The sequence below is a fragment of the Lithobates pipiens genome, unplaced genomic scaffold (assembly GCF_037356315.1).
Source record: "Lithobates pipiens isolate NorthernLeopardFrog02 unplaced genomic scaffold, aLitPip1_a1.2 Scaffold_18, whole genome shotgun sequence".
Classification (NCBI taxonomy): domain Eukaryota; kingdom Metazoa; phylum Chordata; class Amphibia; order Anura; family Ranidae; genus Lithobates; species Lithobates pipiens.
In genome coordinates, this window is record NW_027507758.1 from 251,199,850 (window position 1) to 251,220,581 (window position 20,732).

The window sequence follows — 20,732 nt, forward strand, 5'->3', positions numbered from 1 at the left end:
TTCAGCCTCCTGGCTCACTCACTCTTACTTAGTCAAATTCCCTCCTGGAGCTTACTTGCTCAGCTGCATGCTGCTTGGTCGCGGGCCACATCTGCCTCCTGCAGACATACACGCTCAGACTCCTAGAGACCACCTGTCTCTCTTTTGTGGAGCTGTCTCTACCTGAAAGTCCTCACGACCCCTACACCAGGCCACCTGCCTGCAGGGTGAAGCTGATCCCAAGTGTGAGCCCTAAGCTCTCTTCCTGAGGGGAATATAAACTCAGCCCACAGGTGTGAAAATCATGCCTGTCTTTACAAAAACCAGGCTGAAGGTGCCAATACACACCGTTACCTGGGGTCGCCTCTCCACACCGGGCTTGGATGTTTTTCTTCATAAGAAAAGGCTTCCATCTTGCCACTCTACCCTATAGATCAGACATATAAAGAATATGGGAGATTGTCGTCACATGTACCAGATAGCTAGTACTTGCCAGATATTCCTGTAGCTCCTTTAATGTTTCTGTAGGCCTCATAGCAGCCTCCTTAACCAGTTTTTGGTAATGTCAATGTTGTTCCATATTTTCTCCACTTGATGATGACTGTCTTCACTATGTTCCATGGTATTTCTAATGTCTTGGAAATTATTTTGTACCCTTCTCCTAACTGATACCTTTTAACAATGAGATCCCTCTGATGCTTTGGAAGCTCTCTGCGGACCATGGCTTTTGCTGTAGGATGTCACTAAGAAAATGTCAAAAAAGACCTACTAGAACATTTGAACTTTATTTGGGGTTAATCAGAGGCACTTGAAATGATGACAGGTGTGTACTGACTCCTATTTAACCACTTTAGGACCGCCATATGTAATTATACGTCGGCACAATGGCACGGACAGCCACAAGCACGTACCCGTATATACCTGCCTTCCAGCGGGTAGGGGGTCCGATCGGACCCCCTCCCGCTGGCTGCGGCAGTCCGTTGCGCTTCAGGAGCGATCCGGGATGAGGGGATGGCCGTTGGTTTCTGGCCATCCCCTCTCGATCGCTCCTGGAGAATGAGAAGCTTCCCCTACCTGTGTAGTGTAAACACAGGCAGGAGGAAGTGATGTCACTGTCCTCGGGGCGGTCTTTTTGACCGGACGGCGAGGAGAGAAGACATCCTAGTAAGTGCACCAACACTACACTGACATGTAGGTACACATTGGCACACAAATCACTCCAGTCACCCCCTGATCACCCCCCCCCCCCCTCCAGTCACAGTGTCACTGATTGCAATGACTATTTATTTACTGATCACTGCATTTAGTGTCAGTTGTGACAGTAAAAGGTGTCAGGGCAGTTAGTGTTAGGTCCAGGGTAGCCCCCTACCCCCCCTAATAAAGGTTTAACCCCTTGATTGCCCCCCCAGGTAACCCTTTTACCCCCTTTTGCCAGTGTCACTAAGCAATCGTTTTTCTGATCGCTGCATTAGTGTCACTGGTGCCGCTAGGTAGCTAGTTATTTTTTAGGTTCACCGCCAGCTTTTTATAGTGTTAGGTACCCCCATATACTACCTAATAAAGATTTTAACCCCCTAATTGCCCCTAGAGTTAACCCTTTCACCAGCGATCACTGTATAAGTGTCACTGGTGACGCTGGTTAGCCAGTTAGTTATTTGGGTTCCCCGTCAGGTTTTTATATAGCGTCAGGGACCCCCATATACTACCTAATAAAGATTTTAACCCCCTGGTTGCCCCTAGTTAACTCTTTCACCAGTGATCACCGTATAAGTGTTACGGGTGACGCTGGTTAGTTTTCTTTTTATAGCATCAAGGCACCCACCATTAATTACCCAATAAAGGTTTAACCCCCTGATCACCCGGCGGGTGATATCAATTAGGTTTTAGGGTCAGATAGGGTCTGCGTCGCCCCAGGTAGCGCTATGTTAGTGGCAGTACCACTAACACCCACGCGCAAAGCATACACCTCCCGTAGTGGTATAGTATCTGAACAAATCAATATCTGATCAGATCTATACTAGCGTCCCCAGCAGTTTAGGGTTCCAAAAAAACACATTGTTAGCGGGATCAGCCCAGATACCTGCTAGCACCTGCGTTTTGCCCCTCCGCCCAGCCCACCCAAGTGCAGTATCGATCGATCACTGTCACTTACAAAACACTAAACACATAACTGCAGCGTTCGCAGAGTCAGGCCTGATCCCTGCGATCGCTAACAGTTTTGGTTTTCGGGGTCCCATATGCGGCTAGGCTCCCAAAAAGTCCCCCACATGTGGTATCTCCGTACTCAGCAGAAAAAGCAGAATTTATTTTGGGGTGTAATTTCACATATGCCCATAGCATGTGTGAGCAATATATCATTTAGTGACAACTTTGTGCAAAAAAAAAAAAGTTTGTAATATTCCTGCAACTTGTGGCAAAATATAAAATATACCATGGACTCCACATGCCTCTCAGTAAATAGCTTGGGGTGTCTACTTTCCAAATTGGGGTCATTTGGGGGGGTTTTGTGCTATTTTGGCATTTTATGGCCTTCGAAACTGTGATAGGTAGTGAGGAGTGAAATCAAAAATTTGTACCCTTAGAAATCCTGAAGGCAGTGATTGGTTTTCAGGGTGTCGTACATGGCTAGACTCCCAAAAAGTCCCACACATGTGGTATTCCCGTACTCAGAAGCAGCAGAATATATTTTGGGGTGCAATTCCACATATAACTATGGCATGTGTGAGCAATATATCATTTAGCGACAACTTTTTGTAAACTTTTTTTTTTGTCATTATTCAATCACAAAAAAAAAATATTCAATGGGTTCAACATGCCCCTCGGCAATTTTCTTGGGGTGTCTACTTTCCAAAATGGGGTTATTTGGGGGGGGGTTGTACTGCCCTGCCATTTTAGCACCTCAGGAAATGAGATAGGCAGTCATAAATTAAAAGCTGTGTAAATTCCAGAAAATGTACTCTAGTTTGTAGAAGCTATAACTTTTGCCCAAACCAATAAATATATACGCTTCTTGACATTGTTTTGCTAAAGACATGTGGCTGAATACATTTTGGCCTAAATGTAGGACTACAATTGAGTTTATTCGATTTTTCTTATAACAAAAATTAGAAAACTTTTTAGAAAAATTTTCAGTCTTTTTCCATTTATATTGTAAAAAATAAAAAATCGCAGAGGCAATCAAATACCATCAAAAGAAATCTCTATTTGTGGGAAGAAAAGGACGCAAATTTCGTTTGGGTACAACATTGCATGACCGCGCAATTACCAGTTAAAGCAGTGCAGTGCGAAATTGTAAAAAGATCTCTGGTCTTTAGGCTGACAATTGGTCCGGGGCTTAAGTGGTTAATATAAGAGGGTGTACCCACTTATGCAGCCACATTATTTTTTTATTTTTTTTACTTTCCCTCCCTAAAAGATTTCAGTTTGTTTTTCAATTGAGCTATACAGTTTAGAGGTTACAATAAAAGTGGGAAAAAGTTCTGAAATTATTTATCTTTGTCTCATTTTTTTTCATCACAGAAACCTGACATTTTAACAGGGGCGTGTGTAGACTTCATTTCCATTGTATATTTTAAGGGTTTATGGACATAGATGAATGGTTTTACATAGGATCGTGCTAGCAGCAAGATCCTGCATAAACATTTATAGATATATTGTACAAGCCATACCGTACTGTTTACATCAATATTGCATAATCAGCAGGTGCTACCCACTGACAAAACACTATATACCTACAGTGCTTCTATGCATATGCCGCATAAATGACTGTATTAGGGCTGACATGTAAACTTCTATAGTGTGTAATTAGTGCCGCAGGCACTGATTGCAACACATTGTTGATATTGACATGTTGTCTTTAAAGAAAAACTTGTGAGGCAACGTCAAATAAGATCCATTTCTGTCACAAACTGCAAATTGGCTATCTGTAATCGCATTAGAGATGCTAGCATTAAAAGTTTTAAGACAACCAGAGAAATTCAACTATGTTATAGTAAGTCATCATCTTATCGGATAGACAAAAACAGAATTGAAATTATGAGATCTACTTCAAGTCTTGTTTGTAATGAGCTGAATATCTGAATATTTTACAGTTGTATAGCGAACTAGGACAAAATGAAAATGTCAGGCATGAGCAACTTTGATTTGAAAACAGAGAGGCCAAAATCAGTCTTGTAAGTGAGGAGGAATAAATAGAATCATGACAGTGATAAACCATGAAAAGGCTTTCTAATTTCATCAGCAAGACAGCTTTTTTAAAGATAATTTAATGCATCATCTGCACATTCATATCATTAACGAATTGTTAATTTCAAATTTTAATGTAGCAATGTTTTAATTAATGTCTTTTTTAATTAATGTTCAATTATCAGTTTTAATGTTACATATTATTGCTGACTGGAAGGTTCCATACAGAATTTCGAGAGATAGATACCGTTTTTTAATTTAAGGTTTTATTCAGTTTTACAAATATTAATATATAACAACACATTTAGAGAATACAATAAAGCATCCAAGATGTTTTGCGGGGATGCCCTACGTATATTCTGTATTTTAATATACTAATAACGGTTTCTGTTGATGAGGTGCATTTATTCCATATAAAACCCGCAACTCACTGCATTACTGATTCTTATTACAGCAAGATGGATCTTGTTCTGTATAAGATTAAGCATAATATGATAGAGGAGGTTGACATTAATGCAAGAATGCATTGATGGTTGGGATGAAACAGGAACTGACTATCAATTGAAATTATTTTATTAGTTAATACCGTTGCAAGCAGCAGTCATCTATGGAGAAGGCACAAAAATATGAGGTGCTTATGTAGAAATATGGAATTCCAGTTCCAAATCAATAAAGCTTTATTATATGGCAGTTGAAAACAATAAAACAATTCGGTGTATTTCACATGATAATAAATATCTCAACTTTCACTTTCAAAAATGTAATGCTGAAATTAGATTACCCTTTTTCGAACTAATGTATGAGGTTACTTCGAAAAATTTTCAAACGTTTAAAAGGAAATAATGTTTTTTGGCATATTTTTCGTGCAATTTAATTTTGTTTTTGATAACGTTTGTCTTGATTTGAGCTGCTATTGTTTTTTTTCCAAAATCTTTATAATCTATAAAATGAGTGCTGTACAAAATAACATTAACCACTTGGGATCCGCGCTATTGCAAAATGACGGCAATAGCGCGGACCCACATTTCCGGGACTACGTCTATTGACGTAGTCCTGGTTACGAGCGGCCTGCGCGCCCCCTGAGGGGCGCGCGCGGCGCGCTCTGTGATCGGCGAGTCCGTGAGACTCGCCTGATCACCGATCCGTGTAAGGGGTCGATCCCGACCCCTTATCACGTGATCAGCTGTCAGCCAATGACAGCTGATCATGTGATAAAACGGAGCCGGTAATCGGCTAGTATTCCTCCTCGCGCTGACAGCGCGAGGAGAAAAAAAAAAAGCCGATCGCCGGCGGCCGTGTTCGGGACATCAGTCCCGATCACGGCCAGCAATATAAAAGGACACCTGCCCCCTGCCAGTGCCCACCTGCCACCCGCAGTGCCATCCTGAATAAAGTAAGTGCCCCCCTGTCAGTGCCACCCAGCAGTGCCCATAGTGCCCACAGTGCCACCCAGCAGTGCCCACAGTGCCACCCAGCAGTGCCCACAGTGCCACCCACAGTGCCACCCAGCAGTGCCACCCACAGTGCCACCCAAAATCTGCCTCAGGTGCTGCACCCCAGTGCCGCCCATCAGTGCCCAGCAGTGCCGCCCATCAGTGCCCAGCAGTGCCGCCCATCAGTGCCCAGCAGTGCCACCTATCAGAGCCACCTATCAGTGCCACCTATCAGTGCCCATCAGTCCCATCTATCTGTGGTACCTATCAGTGCCCATCCGTGCCACCCATCCGTGCCACTTATCCGTGCCACCCATCCGTGCCATCTTATCTGTGCCCATCTTTGCCCATCAGTGCCGCCTTATCTGTGCCCATCGGTGCCGCCTTATCTGTGCCTATTAGTGCCGCCTTAACTATGCCTATCAGTGCCCACCAGTGCAGCCTATCAGTGCCCACCAATGCAGCCCATCAGTGCCCACCAATGCAGCCCATCAGTGCCCACCAATGCAGCCTATCAGTGCCGCCTAATCAGCGCACTTCAATGAAGGAGAAAAATGACCCGTTTGCAAAATTTTATAACAAACTATTAAAACATGATTTTTTTTTTTTTTTTTTTGCATCTTTTTTTGTTTGTTTAGCAAAAAATAAAACTCCGAGCTGTAACTAAATACCACCAAAAGAAAGCTCTATTTGTGGGAAAAAAATGATAAAAATTTCATTTGGGTACAGTGTTGTATGCCCGCGCAATTGTCACTCAAAGTGCATCAGCGCTGAAAGCTGAAAATTGGTCTGGGACTGAGGGGGGTTTAAGTGCCCAGTAAGCAAGTGGTTAAAGAATAAACCCTAAAACAAAAATGTAATATACTGCAGCTTACAAATTCTTAAATGGTGGCTGCATTTGTTTTCTTTTATTTTTTGTCTTTATTCCTTTATTTTTATCTGGTAAACCAGCCAGTAACACACGTCCTGTCTTAGGGTGGTTCCACTCTTTGGAGGAGCAATGGAGCCACCCTTGAGCAGCAACATTGTCAACCTAGGGGAGGGTAGCGTTAGATGCACTAGTGTTTTTCAGATGGACTTAACTAACAAATTAAAGCCATACTTCAGCCACTTTTTAAGCAATTACAGCAATACCGTTTTCCTTTGGGGATAAAGATTTTACATAAATGAATATATGCTGTTCTTTGTAAGCTCCTCTGTCAGTGGTAAATGGTTTGCCTCAAACCTCCAACTACCACTTTTGTTGAACAGCTTAATCTGTTAAAGGAAGTTGAAAATTAATAGCCAATAAGTAAAACCTTTAGCCCAAAAGGAAAAAAATTTTTTTTGGCTGTAACAGCTTATACCGTATTAGCTGGAGTTTGGCTCCAATTTGGTGTATCTGTTGGTACACTCCCCTCCCCCAAACTGACAATGCTGCAGTCCAAAGGTGCCCCCTGTGTTTATATGTCCAGAGTGGGGGCTCTCTAATACAGGAGGTGTGTTACTGGCCAGATCACCAGGTAAATACAGAGGGGAAGAAAAGCCCAAAAAACGAAATCTAATGCGGCTAAGTCAAATGAATAGCAAGCTGCAATATAGATTATTTTTGGTCAAGTTTGGTCAAGTCACCTGACTTGACAAGGCGCAGGAGCACGAAACATGTCGTCAGTGTGACGGAACCATCATTTCCATCACTTCCAGCTAACTTCCCAACGGCCGTGACCAGAGCGTTCTATCAGAAGCTTCTGCCATCATCACTAGTGGCTGAGCACGGGCAGCTGCTCCCACAGGCTACAGCTTGACACCAGCCCCTCCAGGCCTGGCTTCATGTGCCCAACCATGTCAGATAGAGGGCATCACCTGGTCTCACAGCCCACACCATTACTGTGATCAGATACATCCAAGACCACTCCCATTCCTTATATCCCACATCCTTTTTATCTTTTCAATAAAAAAACAACTGTCTAACAATTATTGGTGTGCACAAGATATTGCTCGTTTTTAAAACTTTGGCATTCCTGAGATTTTATTCCTGGATCTAAGCGCTTTTAGGAACCTTTAATGGAGGGTTAACTGCTGTCAGTATTTTTTTTGCCATCTGTGTCCCATTGGGGAGATTTCCCCTCCCTTCCTGTCTCACAGCCAAAACATAAAGCGAGAGGAAATCCCCCCAAAAGTGAGGGAATTACGGGATGTCACCAGAACTAGTATCTCTACTGGAAGATTTCCCCTCTATTACTGTTCTGGTTTTAACCCAAAATGTGGGTTTTTCTTTTACTTTAGATGACAATGATAAACAGGACAAATAGAGAGGGTGAATCTCTTTAACAGGGGGCACAGACAGCAATAAAAATTGCTGAAGTGTTCCAGTTCAACTCTACTCTATCCAGCACCAAAAAAAATGATAAAAAAATAAACAGTTTTACACTTTAACCACTTTCAGACCGGACCATTTTGCTGGCTTAAGACCAGACCACTTTTTGCGATTCGGCACTACGTCGCTTTAACTGACAATTGCGTGGACGTGCGGCGTGGCTCCCAAACAAAATTAACGTCCTTTTTTCCCACAAATAGAGCTTTCTTTTGGTGGTATTTGATCACCCCTGCAGTTTTTATTTTTTGCGCTATAAACAAAAATAGAGCGACAATTTTGAAAAATATTTTTCCCTCAGTTTAGGCCAATACGGATTCTTCTACATATTTTTGGTAAGAAAAATCACAATAAGCGATTATTGATTGGTTTGCGCAAAAGTTATAGCATTTACAAAATAGGGGATAGTTTTATGGCATTTTTATTAATAATTTTTTTTTTTACTAGTAATGGCGGTGATCAGCGATTTTTATTGTGACTGCGACATTATGGCGGACACAACAGACATTTTTTACACATTTTTGGGACCATTGTCATTTATACAGCAATCAGTGCTATACAAATGCATTGATTCCTGTGTAAATGACACTGGCAGTGAATGAGGTTAACCAGGGGGTGGCAGTGTAGGGGTTAAGTGTTCCTAGGGGCGTGTTACTAACGGTGGGGGGGCTGGGCTTTGTGCTAGTGAACACTGATCTCTGCTCCAATCACATGGAGCAGAGATCAGCGTCACTTGTTGCTAGGCAGAATGGGGAGATGCTGTTTACAACGGCATCTCCCCGTTCAGCCGCCCCGTGAGATGATCGCGTCCGCGGGACCCGCGACCGGACTCCCGTGCCTTTCTGCCGACGTACATTGGCATGTGGCGGTCGGGAAGTGGTTAAACTGATCTCTAATAAAATCTAATAATGTACCCGTTTTTGGTGAAAAAAAGCTGGTAATTTAGTTAGCATTCAAACAATTACTATATTTTACATGTTCAATCACTATGTGTATAATACATTTGGCATTTTATTGCTGTAATACCATCACTGTTTTTTCAATAAAATGTTATTGATATAAAAAACAATTACTGTATTTTTAACATTACAACCTTCTACAATGCAGTATAGAGGGATGGTGGACATCAGGAAGGTCAGTGCAAGAGATATGAAGAATTGAGAACTATGCTGGTCTAAGATCGCTTACAAAAAATACACTAATCATTACATTGTGAGACCCAATAAAATCCACTGACGAAGGTAATTGGCTGTAAATGCTAATCATTTCCACACCATTCCATCTCTTCCACTGGACGAGACAGTGGAGATATTGATACTATAGCCCTTGGGGGTTCTTACAAATCAAAAGGCAAAAAGATTTGAAGCATGTCAAACCTTCATTTCCACTTTATTAAATATCAAAGTCTTATTACATATCGGTCCTCAACTGTTAGAGCAAATATTGCTTCTCGCACCTAACATTTTAGCAAAAATGAATCTATATAATTTTAATGATAACATTTCCCACCAGGCAATGCTGTAAAGGTCAAAGTAGAATGTTCTTTTACAAAAAAGCTGTGCCTTTTATTAACTTAAAATATTATATTAGGTAATTGAGAAAAAATAATAATGTAAGTGATAATTAACAAGAAACGCTAATGGTTTTTGAGCACTTGTATTTGTAAAGTTACAACAATTATATAAAAAACAAAACAAAAAAACATTATATATATATATATATATATATATATATATATATATATATATATATATATAATTTATTTATTTATTTAAGAAGCCAGGTATTGCCTACTTTGGGCAGACCGTGTTAATTTACAAGTGTTGATATCTTCCCCTGCAAGGAGGAGGGGAGTGTTCCTCCTCTGAGTCACTCATTTCTCTTTTTGACTACAGTATATTTGTGGAGGCCTAAGCTTTGCAGTCCTTGCAGGTAAAACCAATTGCAATGTAACAATGCAATATTTCATATTTACAGAATTAAGCAGAATTTTTATAAATACCTTTTTTCATATTGAACATAATAAAGAAACTATATAAGATTAACCCCTTCATAACCAGTGTCAAAACAAACCATAATGCCTAAACCCAACTTTGACACGTTTGTAAAACCGTATATATCATCGCATTTACTTTGTGTATCCTAGGTGGATTATTTTGGCGGTAAACGTTAATTGATATCTACTGATTTTGTAATATTATGAAAGGAAAACTGACCCAAAGTATTAATAGAGTACCATAGTTACATAGTCCATAACCAAAATAAATAAACTGCATATTAAATTCTCTTACTCCTGTTGATCGCATTGATACCACTGCCATCAACTGACACTGACATTTGCACTATCACTGACAGTAATTGACACACTGCCACCTACAGTGACCCTAAACCTACACTCACTAAACTAGATCAGGCCCTGATCTAGTTTATCTTTCTTATTAAAAATGTTTTCAAAATACTTTTTTCTTTTCCAGACTTCTCCTCTATTAAGAGCAAAAGATACAAAGTATCTTTTCCTAGTGGAGAAGTCTGTTGCTTCTCCTCTTCACACAAAAGAAACAACACAGGGAGGGGCTACAGAGTGAATATTCACAGGGATAGCCTATCACAGCGGTCACATGTTTGTGAGCCGGTTCTTTTGGTTCTCGATAGTCAGTGGAGACCTGGAGCTGTCATCGACACTTCGGTCTTATTGCTGGAAGCGTGATCGAGAGTGCTTTCAGTGAAAATAGAGGAACACATATATGTGGCACACAAGATTCAAGTCCACTTCCTGGATGCCGCATATATGTGTGATGCAGTCATAATGGGTAAGGAACTAGTATACTTTATTTATAAAAGATTTTAATCTACTATTATGACAAACAATATGACAATACACTGTATCTTTTTTTCTCCTTGCTAGAGGAGAAAATTGTAAAAAAAAAAAAAAAAAAAAAAAAAGTGTTTGTAAAATAAATTAAATAAAAAAAAAATAGATAAAAACAGCTAGATCAGGGTTTGATCTAGGTCAGCATCAGGGTTAGGCTCCTTTCACACAAACTTTGTGATTGTGTTGGCCTATCTGTTTTGCAGGCAGAACTGATCCAACCATCTATAGCTCTTTATGGGGCAGTGAATGACACCGGGCATGTTTCTACTGACACCCGCTGGCATCTGATCCAAATCGGGCCCCCAAAAACAGACAGATGAGGATCTGTCCGGTGGATCGGATGACAGTCGGATGGAAATGGACAGGTGGTACGTTTCCATCTGACCACCCCATAGAGGAGAGTGGGCTGTATCTGTCATCTGCATGCTCATCGGCGATCAGCGGAGAGATTCCCTGCTGAGCAGGCGCATCCACTGGACGGAGTCTGCCCCGTGTGAAAGGGGTCTTAGACTTAGAGTCAAGGTTGCGGTCAAAAGTCATGGTCAGAATCAAAGGTCGGTGTTAAAGATCAGGATCAGTGTATTTTAGATAGGATTAATAAGAAACTTTTTTTACATTTATTATCAGTGCCAGTTAGTGCCAGTGTCTTTGTGTTTTAGGTAGGTTTCTGGGTCCAACGATGGGTACAACCAACAAATAACAAAGACATGTGTGGTATCGTTGCAACCACCAGGAGAAGAAGGATTTATTTGGGGTTGTTCCTTGGTGGAAAATTATACTGCTAAATTGAAAAAAAATTATATTTATTTTTTATTTTGTCCCAAAAAACAGAGATATCGAATTTACAACCCAAATGAAAAGCTCAATTTGGCCTGAAAAAAACAAGATATAATTCACCTGGATGCACTAAGTAGTTGTGATATGTACAGTTTTACTGACACGTGTCAAAGATGCTAAACTTTGTTCAGGCACTTCGATTTGTTTTACCTTCCATCGAGAAGGGGTTAACTGAATAAAATGGTTTACAAACAATAATCAACTGCAGCTGCCACCCTTGTCATTCTCCGTGCACGACAGCGCCCTCTGGGGAGAAGCAGTTTCTTTTCTGCAGACTAACTTCTCATGGTGTAAATTTCACTCACTCCTGCACACCCTCCACAAACAATGTGGCCCCTTTCCCAACCACTCAGTACAGATTTTTGCATGTAAAGTAATTAAAGTCAGCTACCCCTTCTCTCTCCCGTGCAAAAACATCCACTGCAGGAGACAGCATTGTGCCTGCTGATCCGCATCTCCTCCTTTCTTTAGCCCATGCAAACAGTATGACAGTAGAAAAGCTGCAGCAAGTCATAGAGTCATCGGTTACTATACAAATTTAAGAGGCATGTCACATAGGTGGGTGTGCTCCAGCTTACATTTTGCCCATGCCTGCAATACATCAGATTATCAGAACATCAGGAATATATACAGTGCCTTAAAAAGTATTCATACCCCTTTACATTTTCCACATTTTGTCATGTTACAACCAAAAACGTAAATGTATTATATTGGGATTTTATGTGATAAACCAACACAAAGTGGCATCTAATTGTGAAGTGGAAGGAAAATGATAAATGGTTTTCAACATTTTTTACAAATAAATACCAGTATCTGAAAAGTGTGGCGTGCATTTGTATTCAGCCCCTCGAGCAATTACAGAGAATTGCATTTTTGCCTATTCTTCTTTGCAAAATAGCTCAAGCTCTGTCAGATTGTATGGAGAGCATCTGTGAACAGCACTTTTAAAGTTTTGCCACAGATTCTCAATTGGATTTAGGTCTGGACTTTGACTGGGCCATACTAACACATGAATATGCTTTGATCTAAACCATTCCATTGTAGCTCTGGTTGTATGTTTAGGGTCGTTTTCCTGCTGGAAGGTGAACCTCTGCCCCAGTCTCAAGTCTTTTGCAGACTCTAACAGGTTTTCTTCTAAGATCACCCTGAATTTTGCTCCATCCATCTTCCCAATCAACTCTGACCAGCTTCCCTGTCCATGTTGAAGAAAAGCATCCCCACAACATGATGCTGCCACCACCATGTTTCACAGTGGGGACGGTGAGTTCAGGGTGATTTTGCTTTTAGGCCAAAAAGTAAAATTCTGGTCTCATCTGACCAGAGCACCTTCTCCCACATGTTTGCTGTGTCCCCCACATGGCTTCTCGCAAACTGCAAACAGGACTTCTTATGGATTTCTTTCAACGATGGCTATCTTCTTGTCACTCTTCCATAAAGGCCAGATTTGTGGGGCGCATGACTAATAGTTGTCCTGCGGACAGTTTCTCCTACCTGAGCTGTGGATTTCTGCAGCTCCTCCAGGGTACCATGACCCCCTTGCCTGCTTCTCCGATTAATGCTCTCCCAGCCTGTCAGTTTAGGTGGGCAGCCAGGTCTTGGTAGGTTTGCAGTTGTGCCATACTATTTCCATTTTCAGATGATGGATTGAACAGTGCTCTGTGAGATGTTCAAAGCTTGGATTTTTTTTTTTTTTTTTAAATAACCTAACCCTGCTTTAAACTTCTCCACAACTTTATCCCTGACCTGTCTGGTGTGTTCCTTGGCCTTCACAATCTTGTTTATTCACTAAGGTTCTTTAACAAACCTCTGAGGGCTTCACAGAACAGCTGTATTTATACTAAGAATAAAATACACTCAGGTGGACTATTTACTAATTAGGTGTCTTCTGAAGGCAATTGGTTCCACTAGATTGTAGTTAGGGGTATCGGGGTAAAGGGGACTGAATACAAATGCACGCCACACTTTTCTGATATTTATTTGTAACAGATTTTCAAAACTATTTATAATTTTTCTTCCACTTTACAATTATGTGCCACTTTGAGTTGGTCTATTACATAAAATCCTAATAAAATACATTTACGTTTTTGGTTGTAACATGACAAAATGTGGAAGATTTCAAAGGGTATGAATACTTTTTCAAGGCACTCTCTATAACCCTTTCATGACTAAGCCTATTTTTGGAATTTGGTGTTTACAAGTTAAAATCCATATTTTTTGCTAGAAAATTACTTGGAACCCCCAAACATTATATATATTTTTTTAGCAGAGGCTCTAGAGAATAAAACGCAGATTGTTGCAATATTTTATGTCACACGGTATTTGCGCAGTGGTGTTTTAAACGCAACTTTTTGGGAAAAGGGACACTTTCATGAAAAAAAAAAAAACAGTAAAATTAGCCCAATTTTTTTGCGTAATGTGAAAGATAATGTTACGCCGAGTAAATAGATACCAAACATGTCACACTTTATAATTTCGCGCACTTGTAGATTGACGACAAAGTACGGTACCTAAAAATCTCAATAGGCGACGCTTTAAAAAAAATTTACGGTTACCAGGTTAGCGTTACAGAGGAGGTCTACTGCTAGAATTATTGCTCTCGCTCTGACGATCGCGGCGATACCTCACATGTGTGATTTGAACACCGTTTACATACGCGGGCGCGACTTCCGTATGCGTTTTCTTTGCTTCGCGAGCTCGCGGGGACGGCGGGCGCTTTGAAAATTTTTTTTTTATTTTTTTATTTATTTTATTTATTTAAAAAAAACTAAATTGTTTTAAAAAAAAAATAAAAATTTGATCACTTTTATTGCTGTCACAAGGAATGTAAACATCCCTTGTGACAGTAATAGGTGGTGACAGGTACTCTTTATGGAGGGATCGGGGGTCTAAAAGACCCCCTACCCCTCCTTTACACTTCAATGTATTCAGATCGCCGAAAACGGCGATTCTGAATACCGGATATTTTTTTAAAACCGGCGCCATTGGCAGCCGAGTAAACGGGAAGTGACGTCATGACGTCGCTTCCGTGTTTACGATGAGGAGACTGGAACGAAGCCGATTACGGCTTCGTTCCAGTTCCTCCCCAGCAGCCAGAGCCGACGGATCACTAATCGGTGCTCCCGATCGAGCGGGAGCACCGGTAACAGCGGCGAGAGGCGGCGGGAGGGGGGGACGTCCCCTCCCGCTCCTCCGGCATAACAGCTGAGCGGCTTTTAGCCGCATCGGTTGTTATGGCTGGAAAGCCAATCGCCCGCTGTAAAAAACGGGACCGGGATGATGCCTGCAGGTGCGGGCATCATCCCGGTATACCCCCCGGAAGCCGAGTACGCAGATCTGCGTACGCTCGGCGGGAAGGGGATAATAATATATCCTTCTCTCAGGGCCAGGTATAACGCTGTTTTTGTTCTCACAGGTCAGTTATCTGATAAATTAGTGCAGACACCTGCACAGAGTAGGCTGGAACATACCAACCTCTATTACAACCCTCTGAAATTTGCATAGTAACTGCACTGGTCTTGGGAACCTGTGGTCCTGGAGCAAAGGCAGGATGATGCAAACTGCAGTGCAAGTCATGTATGATTGCTGAGATATATTGAGGCACTGAAGAGATTCATTAGTGAGGGAAACCTGAATGCAAATAGCAGAAGGTTTATGTGGGTGGAAATTACTCATATGTTTTAAAGCGGTTCTTCACCCTAAAGGGGAAGTTCCGCTAATCTGATCCCTCCCCCCCTCCGGTGCCACAATCGGCACCTTTCAGGGGGGAGGGGGGTGCAGTTACCTGGATAATCCAGGTAACTGCACCCACTTCCGGCCAGACCGCCGCAGACCCCCGCAGACGCCCCCCCATTGTGTTCTGGGAAACACACAGTTCCCAGAGACACAGCGGGGACCATAAGAGACGCGCAGCGCGACTCGTGCATGCGCAGTAGGGAACCGGGCAGTGAAGCTGTAATGCTTCACTTCCCGATTCCCTGACAGAGGATGGCGGCGGGGGCAGCAGCGAGACGAGCGATCGCTCGTCATCTGCTGCCGACATCGCTGGACCCTGGGACAGGTAAGTGTCAATTTATTAAAAGTCAGCAGCTGCAATATTAGTAGCTGCTGGCTTTTAATATTTTTATTTTAGGTGCAGAACCACTTTAATTACCACAAATTCATTGTAAAAGAAAGTATATTATTGGGTAATACAGATAAGCAAAACATTAATGTGGATCACAAGCTGGCAACAGAAAGGGACCTTGGTGCATCATGCTGTCCTAAGAACATGTTGATGAAAGGTTAAAATGAAGCTAACAAGATGGAAGCGGTGTCTACAAGTGACATGTAATACATTCAAAATTACCTGATCATATTTGCACCAGTCACAACTTAGAATCTCTGCTTGATGTGCTGGGATAACTAGCTTAGACACAGGCGCTTTTACATCCCATATCCTTAAGGTCTGATCTCCTGAAATAGACATACACACAAAGTAGTTAGACAAGTGTGGGGTCAAGAACAAAGCTTTAAAGCTGAATTCCAGGTATGGTGTATATATTTACATAGTTACATTGGTCCAGCTTGGACCAATGTAACTATGCATAAACCCTATCTGGCCGATGTCCCTGGATCACTGAAGGATTGTCTGAATGGCATGAGTGCTAAAGGGCTGACCTCCTCTGTTGAGAATGCATCAGGCTGGTAGCTCAGCATGGGACCTGGAAGTAAGTAGAGATCACTGTTGATTTACAGTTTCCAGAGGCATTGGCCAGGTATGGTATATAGTTACATTGGTTCAAGATGAACCAATGTAAAAAAATACCATACCTGGAACCATCTTAAAATCTCAATTCCCGTACAGTATGGCTAATTTCATAAAGCAACTTAAGAACGCCATCCTATCTATGAAACAGCACCTGTGCAGGAGTAGAGGGCACTTGCGCTTAAAAGGAAAGGGGTGGAAGTTCTTCCACCCCTTTCCTTTTAAGCGCAAGTGCCCTGACACTTGTTGCTTATAAGTTGTTGCTTATAAGTTGTTGCTTATAAGTTAAAATCAGTATTTTGTGTTAGAAAATTACTTAGGACCTCCAAACATTTTATATATATATTAGCAGAGACCCTAGACAATTTTTTGGGGGGAAAACAAAACTTTAATGAATAAAAAAAAAACAAAAAAAACAGTACAGTAAGGCCAATTTTTTGTGTATTATGTGATATTATGAGTTATGCCGAGAATCGTGAGAGTATTGTGATCTTTATTCCAAGCAAAAAAAATCATGATTCGCATTTTTTCTGGAATCGTGCAGCTCTATTATCCACTATATACTTTTCTAGGGCAGAGACTCAAAGTTCTGAAGACAGAACAAAGGCCATGAAACTGGTAAATTCAGAAAGGGGGGAAGTCAAGGCAGCCTTTATGTTTCCCTTGTGACAGATTTATTTTATTTCGAAAAATGCACAACTAATTTCAACAATAATCTATATTTCAAAAAATACTTTCTAAACATCAAACTACAATTCTAAAATCACTTATACTGAAATGCAGTATAGGTATTAGGTATTATTAAAATAAAACTGATTTTATAATAATACAATGCCTTGAAAGTTCATTTTACATCAAGTCAACCTTAAATTCTGCATTTAGAACATTTATAGTTTAAATTGCATTATAACACACCCATTTCCTTTAATTGAATGTTACAAATCCAGAATTAGTGGTATAAAAACATAGACTGCAGGGGAGACAAATATGACAGGTCCACATTCCTGGGAGCCAGTAGCACTCCCTACTATTGTATTACAATACATATCAGTGGGCTTCAGTGTCAATCCCAATAGGTAGACACTGAGTGCATACTCTATACTGTTTGTGAAGTGTTTTCTTCTTTTGTTAGTCTAATTGCAAGCAACTGAAGACAGACTGGCAAACAGGTAGAGAAGTGAACATGTTCTCTGATCCCTGCTTTGAATGAACATGGAAGTACTCAGCCTTGAACACTTTAGAATTATTCTGATGAGTCCAGATGTTGGAGGGAAGGAGGTCAGGGTCATACTAGATTTCAGTCTCCAGCACAATGACAATGCATCTGGGCTCTATTCAAATGTGCCCACAAAGAGGACCTGCCATCTCATCATATACACTGTCATTAGGAATCCTTTCAGCTTTGTAACATTAAAGTTGTTACATAAATAAAAACTTTAAGAAGCAAAATGAATTAAACTTTATAAAACAAGACAACACACACACACAGACAATATACAGTACTTCTTGCACACTCATACACATATGCACCATGCACATGTAAATGAAACACAAAATAGATGTATATAGTACATTAGACCCCAAATGCATATTTTATTTATTTGTTACAGTGCCATCAATTTATGCAGTGCTTTACATATACAGTGGTGTGAAAAAGTGTTTGCCCCCTTCCTCATTTCCTGTTCCTTTGCATGTTTGTCACACTTAAGTGTTTCGGAACATCAAACCAATTTAAACAATAGTCAAGGACAACACAAGTAAACACAAAATGCAATTAGTAAATGAAGGTGTTTATTATTAAAGGTGAAAAAAAATCCAAACCATCATGGCCCTGTGTGAAAAAGTGATTGCCCCCTAGACCTAATAACTGATTGGGCCACCCTTAGCAGCAACAACTGCAACCAAGCGTTTGCGATAACGTGCAATGAGGCTTTTACAGCGTCCTGGAGGAATTTTGGCCCACTCATCTTTGCAGAATTGTCCTAATTCAGTTACATTAGAGGGTTTTCGAGCATGAACGGCCTTTTTAAGGTCATACCACAACATCTCAATAGGATTCAGGTCAGGACTTTGGCTAGGCCACTCCAAAGTCTTCATTTTGTTTTTCTTCAGCCATTCGGTGGTGGACTTGCTGGTGTGTTTAGGATCATTGTCCTGCTGCAGAACCCAAGTTCGTTTCAGCTTGAGTACACGAACAGATGGTCGGACATTCTCCTTCAGGATCTCTTGGTAGACAGCAGAATTCATAGTTCCTTTTATCACGGCAAGTCTTCCAGGTCCTAAAGCAGCAAAACAGCCCCAGACCATCACACTACCACCACCATATTTTACTGTTGGTATAATGTTCTTTTTATGAAATGCAGTGTTCCTTCTACGCCAGATATACTTGGACACACACCTTCCAAAGAGTTCCACTTTTGTCTCATTGGTCCACAGAATGTTGTCCCAAAAGTCTTGGGGATCGTCAAGATGTGTTGTGGAGAAATTGAGACGAGCTTTGATGTTCTTTTTTGCTCAGCAGTGGTTTTCTCCTTGGAACTCTGCCATGCAGGCCATTTTTGCCCAGTCTTTTCCTGATGGTGGAGGCATGAAAGCTGACCTTAACTGAGGCAAGTGAGGCCTGCAGTTCCTTGGACGTTGTTGTGGGGTCTTTTGTGACCTCTCGGATGAGTCGTCGCTGCGCTCTTGGGGTAATTTTGGGCGGCCGGCCACTCCTGGGAAGGTTCACCACTGTTCCATGTCTTTGCCATTTGTGGATAATGGCTCTCACTGTGGTTCGCTGGATTCCCAAAGCTTTGGAAATGTCTTTATAACCCTTTCCAGACTGATAGATCTCAATTACTTTCTTTCTCAATTGTTCCTGAATTTCTTTGGGTCTCGGCATGATGTGTAGCTTTTAAGGATCTTCTGGTGGACCTTACTGTGTCAAGCAGCTCCTATTTAAGTGATGCCTTGATTGTGAACAGGTGTGGCAATAATCAGGCCTGGGTGTGGCTAGAGAAATTGAACTCAGGTGTGGACAACCACAGTTATAGTATGTTTTAACAAGGGGGGCAATCCCTTTTTCACACAGGGCCATGATGGTTTGGATTTTTTTTCACCTTTAATAATAAACACCTTCATTTACAAATTGCATTTTGTGTTTACTTGTGTTGTCCTTGACTATTGTTTAAATTGGTTTGATGTTCCGAAACACTTAAGTGTGACAAACATGCAAACGAACAGGAAATGAGGAAGGGGCAAACACTTTTTCACACCACTGTATTATACATTCACAGTAGTCTATATATGTAAGAGGTTTAAGAATAATTTTAATACAACACTAAATAAATGAAGTAGTAAAGGTATTCATGTACTTTGTACATTGCTTAGTTAGTTGTGTATAACTTTGATTTTCAGTGTTTCAAAAAAAAAAAAAAATCACACAAATATTACATCTACAGTCATTTGATATTAGCTTGATGCAATTTCATCTTTCATATTTAGTAAAGATTTGGGGAATAAAGCTATACTGTTGTGTCCCAATAATATGTTAAAAATGAGGTTGTATTTAGAAAAAATATTGCTTTCGTAACCATTTGCACAGCTATCACAGGTTGCACTATACTATCTTTTACTGCTTAGTAAATCTTATTTCTGCATATACTGTATAATTCCATATGCCCTGCAAAATATATAGTGTGTGCACGCTGTTGCAAACCTTTACGTCTGTAATGATACAGTGGGTATAAAAAGTCTACATACCCCTGTTAAAATGTCAGGTTTCTGTGATGTAAAAAAATGAGACAAAGATAAATTATTACAGAACTTTTTCCACCTTTAATGTGACTTATAAACTGTATAACTCAGTTGAAAAACAAACTGAAATCTTTTAGGTGGAGGGAAGTAAAAATAAAAAAATGAAATAATGTGGCTGCATAAGTGAGCACACCCTTAAACTAATACTATGTTGAAGCACCTTTTGATTATTACAGCACTGTCTTTTTGGGTATAAGTCTATCAGTATGGCACATCGACTTGGCAATATTTGCCCACTCTTCTTTGCAAAAACACTCCAAATCTGTCAGATGCGAGGGCATCTCCTGTGCACAACCCTTTTCAGATCACCCCACAGATTTTCAATCGGAGTCAGGCTCTGGCTGGGCCATGATAAAACTTTAATCTACTTCTGGTGAAGCCATTCCTTTGTTGATTTGGATGAATGCTTTGGGTCACTGTCATGCTGAAAGATGAAGTTCCTCTTCATGTTCAGCTTTCAAGCAGAAGCCTGAAGGTTTTGTGCCAATATTGACTGGTATTTGGAACTGTTCATAATTCCCTCTATCTTGA

General features: G+C 40.8%; 1 protein-coding gene across 1 annotated transcript in view; it reads right to left on the reverse strand.

Annotated features, from left to right (window-relative positions):
* The window catches only part of PEX7 (peroxisomal biogenesis factor 7), a 367,801-nt gene that overhangs the window by 210,325 nt on the left and 136,744 nt on the right, over nucleotides 1-20,732 (reverse strand). The window contains exon 6 of the mRNA XM_077486784.1: nucleotides 16,005-16,111. Within this exon, the coding sequence (XP_077342910.1) occupies nucleotides 16,005-16,111 (107 nt within the window). The remainder of the gene's footprint in view (nucleotides 1-16,004; nucleotides 16,112-20,732) is intronic.